This window comes from Phacochoerus africanus, chromosome 4, assembly GCF_016906955.1.
Source record: "Phacochoerus africanus isolate WHEZ1 chromosome 4, ROS_Pafr_v1, whole genome shotgun sequence".
Classification (NCBI taxonomy): Eukaryota; Metazoa; Chordata; class Mammalia; order Artiodactyla; family Suidae; genus Phacochoerus; species Phacochoerus africanus.
The window spans coordinates 12,108,716-12,129,048 of NC_062547.1; the positions used below are offsets into that span (position 1 = coordinate 12,108,716).

The window sequence follows — 20,333 nt, forward strand, 5'->3', positions numbered from 1 at the left end:
TCAGCAAAGAGCCTGGACCTGCCCAAACAATGCAATGAGAGAACAGAAATAAAAGCACTCTGTAAACTGTTACACATTTAAAAACATTAGGTAGCTATGGCATTTTTTTTTTTTTTTTTTTACAGTGTGCTAAGTACTGTCTGGGTGTGTAATGTGGTGTCCAAGTGCCATGAGCTCTTTTTTGGCAAACCGGGAAGTTATGACCACAGCCTCAAGACGGTCTTTCTCGGCTGTTGATGGTGCGGTCACTGCCAGCAGAGGTAGTCCAGCAGTGAAAGGGAAGCATCCTCACAGGTGCATTGCTTCTGGATTGTTTTCCAGGACTGGACCCCAAGAGGCAGTCTAGCCTAAAGGCAGGGGATGGGAAGTTTCCGTTGTGGTGCAGCGGAAACACATCCGACTAGTAACCATGAAGTTGCGGGTTCAATCCCTGACCTAGCTCAGTGGGTTAAGCATCTGGCGTTGCCGTGAGCTGTGGTGTAGGTCACAGAGGTGGCTGGGATCCTGCGTTGCTACGGCTATGGTGTAGGCCGGCAGCTGTAGCTCAGATTCGACCCCTAGCCTGGGAACTTCCATATGCCACATGTGCAGCCCTAAAAAGAAAAATAAATAAATAAATAAATAAAGGCGATGGGAAGATATAGCCTCACAAAGAGACATCAAAGGAAAAAAGTCTCAGTGCCTCCTTGGGCGACTTTCTTAAGTTTCTCTAAGCTTCCGTTTTCTCATCTAGAAAATGGGCATGAGCAATACCACCTACTCAGAGGGTTGGTTGACAATGAGATTTATTAATGGATGTAAGGCTCTTTGGCACTTTGCTAAGGGTCCAATATATGCAATTAACAATAACCGGAAGAGCGGGAAAGTGCAAAATCCTGTCATTTCCTATGAAACTCTGAGCAAGGCAATTGAGTTTAAGGAGAGAAATTTTGCTAGACTGGAAAAGTAGGACAAGGGTCTGAGGAGGTAGATCCTGCAACAGCCAAAAGCTGAGATGCCAGCCCTTCCATCCCACTTCTTCCCACTTGCCCTGCTTCTCTTATAAGAATTAAGCTTCTATGAATGGAGAGCCCATTGCTTGCCAGGCTAAGTTATAATATATGTAGGACCCCACTGAAACTTCACAACAAGTTTGCAAGGAGCGGGAGGAGGGGCGAAGGTCAAACCATTTAGTGACCAATACTAGCAACCAGAAGACCAGCCACAGAGCTGAGGTGGGGTCCCTGGTGCCTGGTACAGGTATTGACCCCTTAAGTTGTGGCATTGTGGGTAGGTAGGTAAGGAGCTCCTGAAGGAGGGTTCAAGTGGCTCCAGAGGAACACAAGACAGGGGTCACTTCCACAGAATTCCAGGACGTACCTGCCAGGTACCGGTTCTGAGCAATTTTACCCCGTTGTAAAGGGGAGAAAACAGAGACTGTCTGGGGTCACGTGACTTGCAAGTGACAACGTTGGTATTGAATCCAGTCTGTCTGGGCTCCAATGACAAAGAGATCTTCCTCTTTAACATACTTTATTTGTGTCATGCTTCCTCTTTTTACGCGTCTGTATTTTTGTGCTGCATTTTTATATTTCTTAAGGCGTCTCTGTCTGACCCACACCCCATCCACTTTGGTGTCATGATCAGAACAGGTACCAGTCTGGCCTACACGGCATATGCATCGGTTAAGACACAGAGGGTGAAGGCATGGGTCACTCTCATTGGTGGAGGCAGAGCCAGGGGCTTGGGGCCAAGTTGCTGACCCCCCCCACCAGGACCCCTATAGATAAGGAGGCTGATACCTTTCTTGGCTTGTTTTTTGGTAGTCTTACGGCTCGTGTTGGAAAGCCCTGGGATGGATTTAATTTCGCTCTTGCTGACAGGGGGTGGATGGAGAACCAGCTTTGGTGGCCTGGTGAGACACACAGGCAGCCCTGCTGCACTCATGAGGATGCCAGTGATTCCTGGAAGGGCAAGGAAGGATGGGAGAGTCAGCTCCTCAACACCCCTCACTGCCCCCCTCACCATACCCAACCACCAGCCGTCTCATAACCCATGGTTTCTCCACGTAGCCTCTCCTTTCCCCAGAGATGTATCCATTCCCTCATCTTCAACAGCATGCTTTGCTTTTTTGCAGTCAATTCTCCCCAAACTGTTCCTGCCCTTCCAACTCCTGGCATCCTTATCTGTCTTAATCAGTATCTGACTTCTCCGCATCCTTATCTGTCTTAATCAGCATCTGACTTTTCTTGCTTTTTACAACTGCTCACTACCTATCTCGTTGCTTTTGTTTTTCTATTTTCTCTTACCTGCCAAGGCAGGGTTGACAGGACTGGACCCACTCAGGTTCTTCACCGGGACGGTGGGGACCCTGTGGAAGAGCAGACACATCAGGATTTTGACAAGTGGAACAAAATGGGCCAGTACGGGGAACCCCAAAACTTCACCCCCTGAGCGGTTCCCCTTTCTTACAGGAACTACTTATCCTGACTAAAGATGCAGTATGGTTCTTAGCCTCGAAACCAAGGGCGATGCCCTCAAACCTTGTCAGACCATGTCACACCTCCACTCAAAACTTCAGAATTCAGAATGGCCCTTCGGTTCCCTCAAAGTCCCAGCAAGGCCAACACAGCTTTGCGTGAGCTGCTGACATCTCCTACCCCAGTGTCCCCAGCTCTGTGGCTTTCCCTCATGTCACCTGCCTCTTTAATGTGCTCCAGCTCTTCCTTCTACAGGCCAGGGACACTCCCGCCTCAGAGCCTTTGCATATTCTGTTCCCTCTGCCTGAAATGCTTTTCCACCTGACACTTGGTTGGCTCCCTTCTACAACTCCTTCGGTTTTGGCTCAAATGTTCCCTTCTCAATGATATTCCTGAGGCCATTTCTTTTTAACATTTCTACCCACCCTTCCATCCCATCCTGGGTCTTCCAAGCCCTCTTACCCTGGTCTTTTTTTTTTCTTTTTCATGGAATTTACGATATTTTAAAATAAGTTGTTGTTTCTTCCTCTTTTTTTTTTTTTTTTTTAGGGCTGCACCTGAGGCTTGTGGAGGTTCCCAGGCTAGGGGTTGAATCGGAGCTACGGTTATGGGCCTACACCACAGCCAAAGCAACTGGGGCTCTGAGCCACATCTGCGACTTATACCACAGCTTACAGCCACACCAGATCCTTAACCCACTGAGCGAGTTCAGGATGGATACTAGTTGGGTTCGTAACCCGCTGAGCCACAATGGGAACTCCCCCAAAATAAGTTGTTGCTTTTTATCTCCCTTCCTAAAATCCAAGCTCAACCAGGGCAAATATCTTTGTCTATATCATGTAGAGCCTGACACTCATAGGCATTCAACAAATATTGGGTGAAGAAATGAAAAAATGGGAGTTTCCCGGTGGCCTAGCAGTTAAGAATCCAGCATTGTCACTGCTGTAGTGCAGATTCAATCCTGGCAACCTCATAATGCCATGGCGGGTGGGGCGTTAGGGGGGTGGATGAAAAAATAAAGAAGCAAGTTCAAACCTAGGTAGACATAACAGTCGCCTTGGAAGCTTTTGAAAAGGCAGAGCCCCCGGCCTGAATCAGAAGCTCCACTTGGGGGGCATGAGAAGCTGCACTTTTACGAGCTTCTGCTGAGAGGCTGCAGATGCAGTCAATCCCCAGTCTAACATTTGGAAACTGCTGCTCCAGCAGCTGTCACTTCTCCTTTTCCCTGAGAAATATAAATATCAAGCAAAGCTTGCTCCCTTTTCCGTCCTTCTCCCCAACAACTTGAGCCAGGCTGGAGAGAAGACAACGCAGCTGCCTGGGAACGTCGAGGCCTCCCACGGTGCTGAGGAGAAAAATATGGGACATGTGGGGCTAGGTCTTGCGCCATTCCCGCCACCCAGGCTTCCACAGCTGGGTTTGGAGTGGGGACGTGGGCTTGGAGAGCCTGTTGGGCTGGATCACAGATGACTCCAGGAACCAGACAAGCTGAAGGGAGGGGAGGCTGGTCCTGGGAAAAGTGGGGGAAAGGGAAAGAGCATTTGTTCTTATTTATTTATTTTTGTTGATTTTGTTTTCTTTGTTTTATTGGTTTATTTTTTACACTATTATTATTATCATTATTGTCTTTTTTTAGGGCCACACCCATGGTATACAGAGGTTCCCAGGCTAGGGGGTCGATCAGAACTGTAGCCTCCAGCCTACACCACAGCCACAGCAATGCCGGATCTGAGCTGCATCTGTGACCTACACCACAGCACATGGCAACACTGGATCCTTAACCCACTGAGCGAGACCAGGGATGGAACCTGCATCCTCATGAATCCTCGTCCGGTTCTTTAACTGCTGAGCCACAATGGGAACTCCTATTTTTTACATTACAGATTTATGTGTCCATTCCCGTTGAGCCTCACTTTCTTGCCTCCTCAAGGACACATACCAGGTTTTCAACCTGCTGAGCCAAATGGGAGCCCCTCCATTAACTATCATGAGCGTCAATCTCCTTGTCTGTAAAACTGGGAGAGTCTTGGGTTTGAAGATGCCAGGGAGACTTCCTGGTGATTCCTCCCCACCTGCACCCTGTACTTAGTGACCCAAAGTGCAGTCTTGCCCTGGATTCTTCTCCAGGTCCTGCCCTGGGGAGCCTGAGGGGGTGAAAGATGCCCTTTTGTGCCTATTCAGCATATACCCACCAGGGGGCAGCACATGATGCCCAGACGGGCACCTGCCTTCGCCCGCCCCTCATCCTCTCCAAGGCCCCCACTTCAGCTGATAAGTAGCTGTGATCTGGGTGACAAAAGCCACCTTTGTTCCCACAAACTGGACTGGCAGGTTTCCACACCCAATCTGGTTAACCAGGAAATAGTCCAATCCCCAGCACGCTCATCCTGGGCAGCCCAAGCACTGGGGGGGGTTGCGGGCAAAGTCTGGAGAGAAGGAGTGGGTGTCCCTGAGTACCAGCAAAGGGCCACCATGGTGAAGGGCTTGTCAGGAGGCTCTGGATGGTGGTAACAGGGCTTGGGGAGGAGAGGGGATATTTGCTTATGAAATACAGAAGGGTCCAGTGGAAGGGGCCCTGTCAACTGGGGGTCAGGAAATCTGCCTCCTGGCCCCACTCTTCACTGACTTGTGCCTTTGGAAGAACCAGGCAGACCCTCTGTGATTCGTGACCACCTCTGAGTTACCACAGCAGTGAACACCACACCCTAAATCTCTATCCCCCAGAGTTCCCAAGACAATTTAGGATCTAGATCAAATACTTTGTAAATAGCCAGGCCCTATGCAAATTTGGGTGACTGTTTACATTTTTGTTTCCCAAAGCTTAAAAGGAAGTGGGGCTTGGTTGAAAGTCTTTTCCTGCTTAAAATTCCAGTTTTCGGAGTTCTAATTGAGAACCCAACTAGAATCCATGAGGATGTGGGTTTAATCCCTCTTGGCCTCGCTCAGTGGGTTAAGTCTAGCATTGCTGTGAGCCATGGTGTAGGTTGCAGATGTAGCTTGAATCTGGTGTTGCTGTGGCTGTGGTGTAGGTCAGCAGCTGCAGATCCAACTTGACCCCTAGCCCAGGAACTTCCATAAGCTGCAGGTATGGCTCTAAAAAGAAAAAAATATGTTCCAATTTTCTCAGATTCTTAAGGCTGACCTGTGTAAAGTACAAAGCTGAGTTCTGGGACAATTATTGAGCTGGCAACACCCGAGCATGCTTCTCCCACTGGTTAAAATGAAAACCAGGGAGAATAGCCTGTGTGGTGCACACGGGTCACCAGAGCCCTATTCCCAGAAATCAGCAACCCAAAGGCAGGTGAGCTTCTCCATCCTCCAGGTAACTCAGCTTAGCCAGAGCTGTCTGACCCAACTGTTAGGCTTCCAGACCTCTTCAAGGAGACAGAACTCAAAGCTTCTGGCCAAGACAAGAATTACTGGACCCTTAATGCCCCCCCCCCCCCCACCCCGCCACCTTGAGCAAGCTGGCCTACTCCTTCCTACCCGCTGCTAGGAAAGGCATGTGGCCCACTCCTCACCCTGCCCCTAGGAGGGCCTTATAAGCCCAGGCCCCAACCAACCAGCAAGTATATCTTAAGGCCCCTCCTTCCTCAACCAATCAGCAATTCTGCAGGTGTATCAAGAGACCTCTTCTCTCCCTGGGTTATAAAGGCAGACATGACCATGGGCTGGGGACGGGGGGTGTGAGCTCTCCCCGATTATCAGGAAGTCAGCAGGCTGTGTTAACTGTCGCCCGCCTCAGTAAACTTGTCTTTTCTTCACCTTGCTTTGAATCTGGAAAATTCTTTTTTCCAGCCCACGGGCACAGACCACACCAACCATTTGTTGGCCCAGTCAGCAGACACCTCCTGCTCTCACGCTGTTGTCCAGGTCCCAGTTATGGAGAGTGCAAATTTTCATTTCTGTCTCTAAGATACAAAACTAAGAAAAGAGAAGAGCTGGCAAGGCGGCAGGGGCTGGAGGCTGGGAGAAGAGCTCTGCAGATAACATGGGGAGACGCAGCGTTTTGGGGGGAGCTATGAGCTAAGCCAGGAATCAGCAGCAGGACAGTGGTCTTGTCTCTCCAGCCACCCAGTTCTCCCTGGGGATGGAGACGCCTCAATTCTGGAAGAGAGGGCCAGAGGGGCGACTCCCGCTCTCCACAGCACAGCCCACCCCTCCTCTCCTCTTTAGAAACCCCCTGCTTGTGTCTCTGAATAATTCACGGGATCTTTTGTTCCCCCAAACCCTTCTCTCCATCCCATCTCTCCCGCCCTCCCTGGTCTTCCTTTTTTTCCGTGGGAAAGTTGCTTGAAGAGGTCATGGGCAGAGAGAGGAGGGGGAAGGGGCCAGTCGACGACAGAAGGTCGATGGCCACGGCAGACAAAGGGAATAAACACGCTAATTAAATGGCCAAGAAAGACTGGAGGAGAAGATGGTGGCGGGGGTGAAGGGTGGTGGTGAGGGTGGAAAGGAGAGGGCTGGACCACAGAGAGGGGGAGGGAGGGGCCTCCCTCATCAGGGAAACAGAGTAGAGAGAAAAAACTACTTCTTTCTATAGCCCTTTTGAAACCGCAGGGCCCAGACCTCCGCCCGCCCGGTTCAGTCACTGGGATTCTATTGGCAGGCAGAGGGACTAAAGCAGAGAACTAAAGAGCTGCCCCCTCCCTCATTGAGATTTAAAGCGATCTGGGGTTCCTCTCTCTCAAGTATGGCAGGAGGTCACTTGGCTTTTGTCAAGGGCACCAGAAATGAAGTAGGGTGTTAGACTCTGCTCTGCCCTGACTCCAATGCAACAGCTACAGAGTTCATAGTCAATAGTTTACTGTTCATAATGAATAATAAATAATAATAATAATAACAGCAATAATGATAATGAGAGCAGCTAATACTGACCAGATTCTTATTACGTGCCAAGCATTGTGGTAAATCTACACTGAATTTTTCATTTCCTCCTCATGACAAATCCTAACAGCAAGGTACTACTACTATGTCCATTATACAGATAAGTAAACTGAGAACGCAAAACCTGCTCGAACTTACACAGCTAGAGACTTGGGTTCGAGGCCAGGCACTCAGGTTCCAGAGATGGTGTTCCAATATACTAAAACGTACCTGCCCCTGCCATGCCAATGGTCACCCTGGAATTCTGTCAGACCCCATCCCGCCCCCTGGCCTCCCCCAGCCCTGGGATACTGCTGTGTGCCAGGGTGGAGAAACTGAGCAGTGGCAATGCAGCCCTTCCCCTCTGCCAAATACTTCTACAGGCTCAGAGGAAGTCCTATGAAAATCCCAGGCACCTGACCAGCATCTGACCATTTGTAAAACTGCCTTCGAGGACAAAGAGAAGCTGGGCTTTAGCCCAAAGAGCAGCAGGCTAGGAGGCTAAAACCTGGGTTCCAGCCTCCACTCTCTAACACAAGAGCTGTGTGGCTGTCCTCAGGGGAGTTAATTCCAAGCCTGGGTTCCAGCCTCCACTCTCTAACACAAGAGCTGTGCGGCTGTCCTCAGGGGAGTTAATTCCAAGCTGCGTGACAATGGCATTATGGCATAAGGGAAGGGGTTAAAGCTGGTGAGTGCATCTAGTCAGCTGTTGAGGGCATCCTCTCCTTGGCGAGGATTTCCCATGGACTCTGTGGGGCAGGCAAGGCAAGCATGCGGATCCCCCTTCCACACAGGGAGAAGGCGGAACAGGGACCTTGCAAAGACTGCATGGCTCACCCAGAGGCAGAGGCAGGCCTAAAGGCCAGGCGTCGCAGGCGGCACTCTACCCTCCAGCGTCTCTCCTCCCAGTGCTGAGCTGTATGTGCAGAGACCTTCCTTCACACCCAGGTGTGCAATCTAACTCTACACCAGCCCCAGTGTCTGAGGCTGGGTGGCAGGCAGGCCAGCCTCCTGGGAGACAGGGAAGCTTGGACAAGTATGAGAGGCCAATCTCACAAGTAATCAGGGGCTGGCAGGCAAAAGCTGTGGGTACTGCATGGACCTGGGTCTCTCCCATTTCGCAATCAGGAAGACCCGGAGGGAACTCCTGCTGTGGTGCCACGGGATCAGCAGCACCTTAGGAGCTCTGGGACTCTTCGTTCCCGGCTGGGCACCACCGTGGGTTAGGGATCCGGAGTTGTGCCAGCTATGGCTTAGGTAGAAACCGAGGCTTGGATCCGATCCCTGGCCCAGGAACTCCGTGTGTCGTGGGGTGGCCAAAAAAAACCCCACAGAAAAAACACAAAAAAACCAGAGGACCAAAAAAGCAGCGATAACAGAACCTACAATATCCCCATGTTGTCGCAGGAATGACTGAGACGATGCACAAAAAGTGCCTGGCATATAGTGAGGACTCAATATATAGGGGCTGTTATTCCAGTCTGGAGTCACCAAAGGAAAGGGACTAACTCTCACTTGGCACGTACTGTCTGCTGGAACCCTGGTATGTGCTTGACAGGGAAGCAGCGTGGCGGTCAGAAAGTGTCTGGGCTCAGATTTCCTCGAGTGTGAATCCCGGTCTCTGCTGATGATTAAATATGTGCCCTCGAGCATGTGAAACTCTCATTTCTTTAAGGGTAAAATGGGATCAAAATTCTCACTTTAGAGACTTGTAAAGCTTAAATAAAGTGATAAAGCCCCCCAAACTAGACCGCAGTGGGAGTAATAGCTGCCTGCTATTACTTAGTATGTGTAATTTCCTTTGATCCTCACCCCAACCCTAACATGAATATTAGGACCAGATGAGAAAGGTAGGGCTCTAGGATGTTAGGGCTCTGCCCCCATCTGAGGGCTCCTAGGAGGTAAAGTCTGCACTAGAACCCAGGTCTGTTGGCCCCCAAAGGCCAAACCCTCCCTTAGCCACTGCACCACAGCCACCTTCCACCTGCAGCCAAGGGGTCTGAAGAGGGGGGAGAGAAGCTTTAAGTCCCGGCAGACTCTCCTTTCCCTGACTCGGATCAGTCACGTCTGATGCCCATGATCAGCGGACACTCACAGGCAGCCGTGGAAGCACCTACCCAGAGGCGATCAGCACGCGGGACTGGGCGATGGCCAGTCGCTGCAGGTTGGTCCGATTCAAGGTCGCCAGGGCCACCCTTCCGGTCTTGCCGTTGGCTCCCGGGGGACTAACAGAAGAGCCTGCAGTCGCCCCTGCTGGCGCGCTGGAGGCTTGTCGCCGGATCGCCTGCGATGGGACTGTCTTTGCCGGGCCTCGAATGATGCCTGTGCTGTCCAGGGGCTTGGCCCCAGGGCCTGATGGTGCGGGCACCTTGACCGCTCCGGACGGGGGCACGTTCTTGCGCGCCACCGGGGGCTGATGGGGTCCAGCGCTCCCGTTGGCTACCGCCGCCTTGACGCTCATCACCAGGACGCACTGTGGGCAGGAGCAGGGCGGGGCCGGGGGCGCCGCAGCCGTGCCTGGGCTGATTGGCCAGGACTGGGCCTTTGGTAAGGTGCCAGTGACCATGGGGTAGATGAGATCAAGCCGCCGGCGGATGCGGCGCTGGCGCTGGGTCTGCCGGTTGATCTGGCCCATGGTGCTGAAGTCAATGACGTAGCTGAAGCCAATGGAAGTGAGGTCGATCCAGGGGTGCTGCTTTTCATAGGCGTGCTGGATGGTGATGCCCACTTCCATGTCGTAGGGCGTCCAAGAACCATTGTCGTTCTCCCACTCCCACACCACGCCCTTCCCGGGGGCCGAGGTCGGGTCGTAATAGTTGCGTCGAACTGGGCGGAGGGTCCCTGCAGGAGTGGGACAGAAGAGAGGGTCAGGTTCAGCAAGGGATGAAACGGAACTGTTCTATTACTAGGCAAACATTAAATGGATCCTACAGTGGTGCCTGCGTTGCCTGTTGAGGTGTCGCTTTGAATGAGGCTCATTTCTGCCATTGGAAAGTCTGCAATCACAGGAGGGGTGGAAGCAGATGAGTTACAAGGGGAAGGTTGTGAGAGACAGTGCAGGGTACCCGCAAGGACTTCCTGGTTTGGAATCGGGAGACCTTGCGTTGCAGCCAAATTTGTTCACTTAACACCCTATGACCTTCCTTTCTCCCCTGAGAAACAAGATACTAACTCCTTGGCAGAGTTTTTGCGAAAATTAAATGTGACTCACCCACTCAACAAATTTGTTCTTGGTATATGCCAGGTCCTGGATTTCTCATGTGCCCTGTACTTTGCACTAAGGCATATAAAGCTCCTGACACATAGCAGATGCTCATAAGTATCAATTTCCCTCCTTCCTTGACTCTCTAAATGCCTTGGTCCTGGAGGGCTATGGAGGAAAAGAACACAGCGTCGTGTAACCCTAGAGGACAGAGGAAGATGGCTCTCACCCAGGAAGGCTACCCAGGGGTGGTGGCCATGGAGCTGGCTGTCTTTTTACGGGTGTAGGAGGAAAAACATTAAAGCTCAAGTTGAGTCTCTCATATTTCCCATCATTAAATCTTTTGTCAACAACAATAATAATGATCATAAGAATGACTTTCTATTTATCTAACATTTTTCTCTCAAGAAGCAGCAACCCTCCTAGAGAGAAGGTAGTCACAATTCTTACAGGCTTATGGGGGAGGTGGGGGAGGGAAGAGTTCATGGTTATTGCAGGGGCCACAGTAGAGCAGAAATGAAGCTGCAGGACTGGGAGGGAAAACGAAGCCTGTAATTGTTGTTTCTTTCTCCTCTAGCTACTGGAACCTTGAATTCAGAGCTGCGCCCAACCAGGGCTCATTTCATGGGTACTAACATCGAGGCTGAAGAGTCCAGCAGGGTGGGGAGGCTGGGGAGAGCTCCAAGGATGCAGGAATCTCTGCATCTGTCAGCTTAAGCTCTGTCCATCAAAGTGGTGGGAAAAGGATCCCCTTGGCTGGCCTCTGACCCACCCCCTCCTCCAACCCAGAGGGAGACACCAAGACTGAGGACAGAATCCCATTCAAGGGGGGAAGAAAAAAAGAACAATGACTATTCAGGCCTTTGCCAGGTCATCCCCCCGCCCCCATCTCCAAGCCCCTTAATGACCCAAAACATCGACATTCAGAGGCAGGAGGGAGAAGCCAGAACAATCCCCCATTCAGCGCCAGGAGCTCTGCTGGAGGGCCTGGGGGGAAGCCAGAGAGGAATAAGAAGGGGGTGGGCAATAGGCCCCCAAGTTGCCTCCATTTCCGTCCTAAGGAGCCAGCTCACTGGGGAACAAAGAGCACAGCCTTTGGATCCACAGTGGAAGTTCGGTCCCTTCCAGCTGTGTGATGAAGCCTCAGTTTCCTCATCTGTCTGGGTCCTGGGTAGCTTCTTCAAAGGGTAGATTTGAAGAGTTAATGAAGGGATGAATATTAAGTGCTAGTATAACACCGGTCACGTGGCAAGGCCTCAATAAAAGTTGGTGATTGTTATTATAATTTATTTCCTATTTACTTTCTTTTTAGAGCTGCACCCATGGCATATGGAAGTTCCCAGGCTAGGGATCGAATGTGAGCTGCAGCTGCCAGCCACAGCCACAGCAATGCCAGATCCGAATACTGCAGTTCACAGCAACGCGGGATCCTTAACCCACTGAATGGGGCCAGGGATCGAAACTGCATCCTCATGGCTACTAGTCAGATTCTTAACCCACTGAGCCCACAACAGGAACTCCCTCCTATTTTTATGGCTAAGCAGGATGGAGATGTCACGGAAAAGTTTAGTCCCTGGGATGCATTTTATGTGTGTGTGTGTGTGTGTGTGTGTGTGTGAGAGAGAGAAAGAGAGAGAGAGAGAGAAGAGAGAGAGAGAGAGAGAGAGAAAGGGAGAGACAGACAGACAAAGACACAGAAAGAGAGGAGGAGAAAGAGCGAGTTTATATACAACTCCTCTTTTGCACATCTTTGTTACCTAGAGAGTACCTTCATTTACTCCATTTCACATGGCCTTCATGGCAGTCGTATGAAGCGACTTTTAAAGATGAAGAAATTAAGTTTAGGGAACTTAAATGACCCTGTTTTATACTCTCTTCTGGCAATCAGGAACAATGCGCTTGACCAGTCCTCATAAATGTGCTTAAAAGGCATTCTTCACAATAGTGTCCTCAGGAGTTCCCGTCGTGGTGCAGTGGTTAACGAATCCGACTAGGAACCATGAGGTTGCAGGTTTGACCCCTGGCCTTGCTCAGTGGGTTAACCATCTCGCGTTGCCGTGAGCTGTGGTGTAGGTTGCAGATGAGGCTTGGATCCCACGTTGCTGTGGCTCTGGCGTAGGCCGGTGGCTACAGCTCCAATTGGATCACTAGCCTGGGAACCTCCATATGCTGCGGGAGCGGCCCAAGAAATAGCAAAAAAAAGAGACAAAAAACCCCCCCAAAAACAAAACAATAGTGTCCTCAGTCCCAGGTATATGTGAGAGTAGCCCCCAAACTTCTGGTAACAATGCCCTGCCTCTAACACACCTTTCCACGTTCACCGGCCTCTCTGCCCTGGACAGATGCCCCCTTTTCCCTTATGCATTCCCTCAAAGCTCCTTGACTCTCCCTGCCCCTACTCTTCACCAGGTCCTGGGCTAACAGAGTGCCCTTCTTTGCCATGTTTTTTTCAGCCAGCTCACTAGGTCACGGAGTAGGATAGAGGAAAACAGGTCTTGGCTTTTCTAGCTATTTGGATATTCCAGTTAAAACAAGGATAAAAGAAATTTAAAGGCTTTTTTCTTTTTTTGGCCACGCTCGCAGCGGACAGAAGTTCCTAGGCCGGATCCTTAACCACTAGACCGCCAGGGAACTCCCTGCCATTTTTTTCTACTGAAGTTTTCCTTATCATTCAGGTCCTAGGCCATCTGCCATCCATCTCTTGAAATGTTCTCCCGGTCCAGGCCCCACCCTCAAGAAGTCTGGGGTGCATATCTACACAGGCCTGATGGGGACCAGCATCTCGGCACTTTTCACAATGGTACCTTAAGTGGAGGCAGAGATACACCCTACAGCTCTTCTCCCTTTAGTGCCTAATACGGTGGCGGGCAAGTCATGAGGGCTCTGTAAACACAGAAGACCTCTGGCTATGCTAACATTTTCTCCCATATTGCTGAGTACACATGAGCTGCTAGGAGGAATGCAAATTCAGGTACTCCTCAAGCACCTCACAGTTGAAAACAAGGCAAGGGTGCGAATGCCCAGTTCTGAGGCCTATGATGCCTCAAGAAGCGCACCAACAAATGCAGTGTGCCCAGGAAATCTGACCACGTCCCCACCACGCTTAAATCCCTTCCATTACTTCCTAAAGACTAAAATCAAGCTCCTCTCCACCCACAACCTCAGTGGCCTCCTCACACCCTAGTACCCTCAGCCCACATTTCTGCCCCACCCCACCCCTCACCCCTGCTTCCTGCAGACTCTCTGTGTAGCCTTTTCTCTCTGGGCCTCTTCACAAGGCTGGCTCCTCTCCCCTCCTCCTGGCTGCTCGTCCTTCAGATTTCAACTCATTTCCTCAAGGAAACCTCTCTGGGCTGTCTGACCTGGTCGAATTCCAGCTTCTTCTTCTTCTTCTTCTTTTTTGTTACCAGCACTATCTTGATGAGGAATTACACATGTATTCGTGTGATTCACTTGATCAACGTCCGTCTACCTCACCGAACTCCCAACCCCACCAGAGGAGTTTGCTCAGGGCAGTCTCCCCCGTGCCTGGCGTGTCCTAGGGGCTTAAGAAATAGCCACTGAATAAAGGAAGTACTGATGATTTGGAGAACATTTCAAGAATAGAACAAAGAACTCAACAGAGAGCACGGGGCTAGAGTAAGAAGGAGAATTGCAACAGGTGAAATTCTCAGCAAAAGGAATCTTGTGACTAGGTGGAGGCAGGGGGTCAGAGAACTCTGAGGGGGTGTGCAAGAATAAAAGGCCCATCTGTTTGGCAGGAGTAGACGGAAATAAAGGCAGAGAGGAACATAAACCTGAAAAGATGGGTGAGAGCCACAGGGCATAGATGGTCTGGAGTGCCAGGCTGTGAGGGGTCTTATTAACAGACCAGTGAGGTTTGTGACACAGAGAAAGGACAAGACCAAAACTGCTCCAATCATTAGTTCCACGTGAGAAGTCACAGGGTATTGGCAGCAAAAATGAAAAGCAGGTGCTAGATCAGAGGGAGCCTACAGAGAAGTAAAGGGTGGGACTTGACCACGAGGACCTGAATGCTTTCCAAGGGAGATTCAAGGGGTACAGGTCAGCAATACCCTTCAGAGCCAAGGGTCAGTGTCTCTGCGGGCTGGGCCTGGGAATCTGCATGTGAACCACCTCAGAGTGTTTATCATGTACCCTCAAGAATTTCAACTTCTACCTGCCTGGGCGTCCAAAAACAATGACAAAATGAGTCAGACTCTTGTCCCTTCGACCCGTAGGCAAATGGTAAAATGGCAATGCCATTTCATAAGTGGACGGGGGTCAAAAGGAAGAAGCTGGTTTGGGGAGGGAAAGATACTGAGTTCAGTTCAGTCCTAGAGAGTTATTTTAAAAAGCAGAAGGCAGACCTGAGAATGAAAGTTATTTTAAAAAGCAGAAGGCAGACCTGAGAATGAAAGTTATTTTAAAAAGCAGAAGGCAGACCTCAGAATGAAAGAGAGATGGTGGGGTTACATCTGCTGACTGTGTCAGAGACCACTCTGTCTGGAATGGGCTAGTCCTGGACCTTTCTAAAATCAGAACCCTGGCGTTCCTGTCATGGCGCAGCGGAAATGCATCTGACTAGGAACCATGAGGCTGCAGGTTTGATCCCTGGCCTTGCTCAGTGGGTTAAGGATCTGGTGTTGCTGAGAGCTGTAGTGTAGGACGCAGATGTGGCTCAGATCGGCATTGCTGTGGCTGTGGCGTAGGCTGGAGGCTACAGCTCTGATTTGACCCCCTAGCCTGGGAACCTCCATGAGCCACAGGTGCAAAAAAAGAGACAAAAAAAAAAAAGAAAGAAAAGACTAAAATCAGGACCCTGACCCCATGATCTGAGGAAATCCATTTGGTCCCAAGGCAGAGCGACTCAAGGACAAGGCCTCTAATGGGATAAGGATAAAAGATTTCATAGACTAAGAAGAAAAGAAAGAGAAAAAAGTTTTTTCCTGGCAACTCAGACACCTATACCCCTAAGCAACCAAGTTGTTCTGGCTCTTGAAAAATAGGAAAGAACACCTTCCAGGCATGACACTAGGTCTCCCACGCATTTCACCCATGTCCACATAACACTGTGTTCCTATACTCAGGATTTCCCAGGCCTCTCTCTCTCTCTCTTTTTTTTTTTTTTTTTTTTTTTAGGGGCTGCACCTGCAGCATGTGGAAGTTCCCAGGCTAGGGGTTGAATCGGAGCTACAGCTGCCAGCCACAGCCATAGCCGTGCCAGATCCACCAGGGCTCCTCACCCCCTCTAAGAATGTTCCATGAGTGCAAAGACTTGGGTGGTTTGTTATCACTGTATCCCACGGGCTTGGTACAATGCCTGCAGGAAGTAGGTGGTCTGTAATGTTTGCCAGATGAAGCAGAGCATGGCACCTGGTTTGGCATCTCAGCTCTGCCATTGACGAGCTGTAAAAGTTTGAGTAACTTAATCTTTTCCAATTTGTTTCTTTTCCTATGAAATGAGAACAATGGGGTTCTTCATAAGATGACCAAGGATGAAACCAGATCTTATGAGCAATGTGCTTGGTGCCTCCCCAGCACTAGCCATCATGTGGTCATGACATTGGTTCCCACCCTTCCTGAGCTCACACATGGTGGGGAGAATTGTGAGGGGGCCTAAAAAGCGGCCTCTGTCAAACCCTTTAATCATTCTCCATCTGACTTTCCTCATGGCGGTAGACATAAAAGGCAAAAGTTGCACAGAAAACCCTAAGCTGGAAAGAACCGTCCATCACAAAACAACACTCCGTCGCACTGTGTCACTTCTAATCAGCATCATCGCTGGCACAGGGTCCTAACACATTCACCTGCGGATCTGCATGATAGAAGGAAAGGAGCTGCGAGGAACCTTAAGGCTGCTCTTCATTCTACAGAACGGAATGAGGCTTGAGCAGTCAAGGCACTTGCTCAAGGTCACAGAGTAAGCCAATAGGTCTGGAGGGAGTGCCTGAGTCATGTCTTCCACGGTCAGCCCAGGTCTTCCTCCATCCGGCCACCAGACCTTGGAAATGTTAACAATGGGTGTGTTGGAGAATACAGGGAACAGTGACACTAAAATACACTGTTCCAGCCACTGCCCCACAAAATAAAACGGTCAGCCCAGTCAAGGTAAGTGCTCATGGGTGGAGCGCACCTGATCAAGGATTTTGGAAGCAGCCAAGACACCATCACCTCTATCTTGCTCTGTCTCTTCTTGATTCTCTAGCCCAAAAGGCCTACAGGAGACCAGCGCAGAATGCAGATAAGCTTGGACTCCTGGATGTCTGGGGAAAGAGCAGGGCCCAGGGCAGAGGTGGGCAGAGGGTATCTGCAACCTCCTAGCCATCTCCCTGGAGACAGGCTGGATGGGGTCAGAGCCCAGAGGAGTGGAGGGTCTGAGGACTTACTTGGCAGCAAGGCAGGCAACTTCTGAAGAAAAACAAAGCTCCCATGTCAGGAAATGTCCCCACATAGAGGAGGCAACAACAAAAAAGTGAAGACTAGCCTCTGGGCAGGGGACTTCCAGCTCTCCTTTGTTGATGGGGAGGTTTCTGGTTCCCAGCATCAAACTGTGGCTTGGGGGACGGGGTAATTTAATTAGACATTGCCAGGGCTTGGCCGAGGTTGCCTGGGAGCCGGTGGCTTAAAGTTCCTACCCTGTCATGGCCTCATCAATGAGTTATATTCAGAGGAACTGTGTGTCTGTTAGCAGAAAAGAGAGAGGAGGGGGCTCCAAGCCCAGAAACCCAGAGATTCTATTCAACTTTGACAAGCTCCCTGATAGACCCAGCATTCCTGGGAATTCAGCCCAGTGCCTTCCGCACCCAGCACAGGGCCTGGCACTGAGGACGGAGGCGCTCAGTACACACTGGCCGACCAACCCTTAGAAATGAGTGGATGAAACCAAAGCAGTCGGAACCGCTCGCCTCAAAGACAGACAAGAATGTAAAACACAAGAGTTCCCATTGTGGCTCAGCAGGTTAAGAACCCAACTAGTATCCATGAGGATGTGGGTTTAATCCCTGGCCTCAATCGATCGGTGGGTTAAGTATCTGGCATTGCCCCGTGAGTTGTGGCCACAGATGCAGCTCAGATCCCACATTGCTGCAATTCGACCCCTCGCCTGGAAACTTCCATATGCCCTGGGTGTGGCCCTAGAAAGCATACACACACACACACACACACACACAGACACACACACACAAAGTAAAACATACACTGAGGCAGTTTAAAAAAAAAAAAAAAAGATTCAGGGTCAGCTGAGGTCTAAGATCTGAGGAGCCCCAGCTTCCAATTTAACTGCAAACCACCAGGCAGTGGTCAGCCTGTCCTCAAGAAGAGGGGCCAGGCCTGGGGAAAAGTGCCCATCCTTCAACCCAGATTTCCCCAGAACTTCACTTCTGTAGGAAAGGAAAGGCCCTTCAGGCCATGACCCTTCCTAGGTACCAAGCCCATCTCAGACTTAATCCCTAAATAGTGATTAAACGTTCCCCCTTCCAGGAGCTCCTGTTGTGGCTCAGCTGGTTAAGAACCCAACAAAGAATCCATGACGATGCAAGTTCAATCCTTGCCTTGCTCAATGGGTTAAGGATTTGATGTTGCTGCAAACCGTGGAGTAGGTCAAAGATATGGCTTCGATTTGACCCCTGGCCTTGGAAACGTCCATATGCCTCAGGTGCAGTCCTAAAAAGAAAAAGAAAAACAAAAACAAAAAGCAAACAAACAAAAAACCACAAACCTTTCCCCTTCCCAAATGAAGGACAAGGCCTGGGACCTTTATGTCACCAAGGTATCTCTCCATATGCTGCTGAGATTTAGTCTGAAATAGAAACGCTAATGCTCACCCATTTTTTTTTTTTTTTTTTCCTGTGTAGGATTGGAATCCCCTGTCAACTGCCTTGACTGGAAGTGTCCCTCTGGTCCCAACTGCGGGGCCAGACTCCCGCTCCCCCGAGTTTGACGCCTCAATCCTCACCTCCTTGGACTTCTACCCAAAGTACAGTTGCATCCTCCCCCAACCCTCCCCGCCGGGCTTCATCCTTTCTCAGTCTCCCCACAGTCTTCCTTTTCCCTCCTCTCCCAGCCTCTCAGCCCCACCTCCCTCCCTTCCCCACCAAGGTTTGAGCCCCTCCAGATGCCAACGCTTCTGGAACCCTTTCCCCAGAAAGCTTTACTCAATCGGCCAGTGTCTGCAAAGTCCTTGGCAAAGAGGTTGTTGGGAGTTATGACTAAAGATGGAGACATGAGGGTGGAAAGATACCCCTTTCCCATGACAATCCTAATTAGCACACAGGATGTGGGGGCTTTCCAAGGAGGCAGAGATGCCCTGCTCCAACAGCTGTTCTCTGACCCTCTGAGACTCTCCCAGTCATCCTCTCTGGTCCACACCTGCCTCTCCAGGCTCCTCAGTGACACTCTAGGGGAAGCCCAGCCAGAATTTCAGAAACAAACCGCCACTTCTGTGAAAAGACTACTGGAGAGATAGACTTGTCCCAGGTCAATTAAACCTGAGTACCAAGCAAAGCAAGGCAGCTCCCCACACCCCTCCTCGTGCCAATGACCCACCGCCCCGACCTCCATCCTGCAGGCTCTCTTCCTTGTTCGGACCCGGAAAGGCTGGCCAGCGGGGAAGTGGGATTTGTGGTGTCCACGGTGGCAACTTGATTCTCACCAAAAGATAGTTTAGTGTTCCCCCAGAGAGGACCATTTCAGGAGGAAGCTTGCGGACAGTTTCTCCTTAGGAATCTACCACCTCCTCCTCCTCCACCATGGACAAAGGGAGCGGCTTCCCTGCCAGGCATTCCGGAGCTGTGTCCCTCCCCCTCCTCTCTCCATCTGCTCTGGCCTGTTGCTTCAGCGCTAGGAGTGCCCCACCAGAGGCACTCACCAATGCCACAGCTACCAGGGCGTTTCCTGCCGTGGAATCCCCTAACTCCATCTCCCCAGCCAAGAAGACTCTACCCCCCCACCCTGCCCCCCCGCGGCCCCCCCCCCCCCAGCTGAAGGCCTCTAGGGAATCATCCCTTCTTCCTCCCCTCCCTCCTACCCCTGCCGCCCAGTTCCCACCTAGGATGCAGCAGTGAGAAGGCATCCCACACGGTGGGGGGGGGGGGGGGGATGAAGAGGCAGTGAGGTGGGTTTCCAGGGGAACCCTCGGCAGGCCAACGGGTGCCTGAGGCAAAGCAGGGTCAGCCAACGTGATTAGTGGGGATGAGAGCAAGATGCCTTTCTTGGCGGCTGGGCTCGCTAGTGGGCTGGTGCGGGCCCCAGAATTTCTACAAGAGAGGACTTCGGGCCACCAAGCGCTTTAAAGGCACCGTGAAAGGGGATTTCTTAGGGGCTAGGTTGAAGCTCGGTTTGCATAACCAAACCGCTGATACTATTTGCATGGATGTTTACTTGCACGGAGTATCTTAGAGGATCAAGGGGAGGAAAGCGCCCTCTCCACGACAACCTCTGGGCGACACGACTGTATGGAAGTGAGGGCCGGGGTGGGCCCCGGTGGGGCTTGAGAGGCGGGAGATCTCAGGGCAGGCAGGGGAGGTGGCGCGGGCGGGGCAGGGGCGGCCGGCTCACCGGTGTCCTGGCGAAACTGGTTCATGGACTGCAGGTCGATGATGTAGGGCGCGAGACGGCTGTCCACCTGACCCAGCACCACGCTGCCCCCGGCGCGGGGGCCGGCGCGGACCACCGCCTCGATGTGGTGGCTCACGGCTGGGCTGTAGGGACGCCAGCGGCCGTGCTCGTTCAGCCATTCCCAGACCACCACGGCCGAGGCCAGGAGCATGGCGAGCCCGGGGCTGCGGCGGCGGCGGCGGCGGCAG

General features: G+C 51.3%; 1 protein-coding gene across 4 annotated transcripts in view; it reads right to left on the minus strand.

The window, feature by feature from the left end:
- DTX4 (deltex E3 ubiquitin ligase 4) overlaps positions 1–20,333 on the minus strand; it is a 38,177-nt gene extending 17,844 nt beyond the window's left edge. For 3 of the 4 annotated variants that reach the window (XM_047775652.1, XM_047775654.1, XM_047775653.1), the window contains exons 1-4: positions 20,086–20,333; positions 9,443–10,166; positions 2,289–2,350; positions 1,782–1,943 (exon numbers count right to left, since the gene is read on the minus strand). In XM_047775652.1, the coding sequence (XP_047631608.1) occupies positions 1,782–1,943; positions 2,289–2,350; positions 9,443–10,166; positions 20,086–20,296 (1,159 nt within the window). In that variant the 5' untranslated portion in view covers positions 20,297–20,333. Of the gene's footprint in view, positions 1–1,781; positions 1,944–2,288; positions 2,351–9,442; positions 10,167–10,256; positions 10,535–20,085 lie in introns of those variants that run through there. The other variant, XM_047775655.1, reaches the window with a different exon arrangement.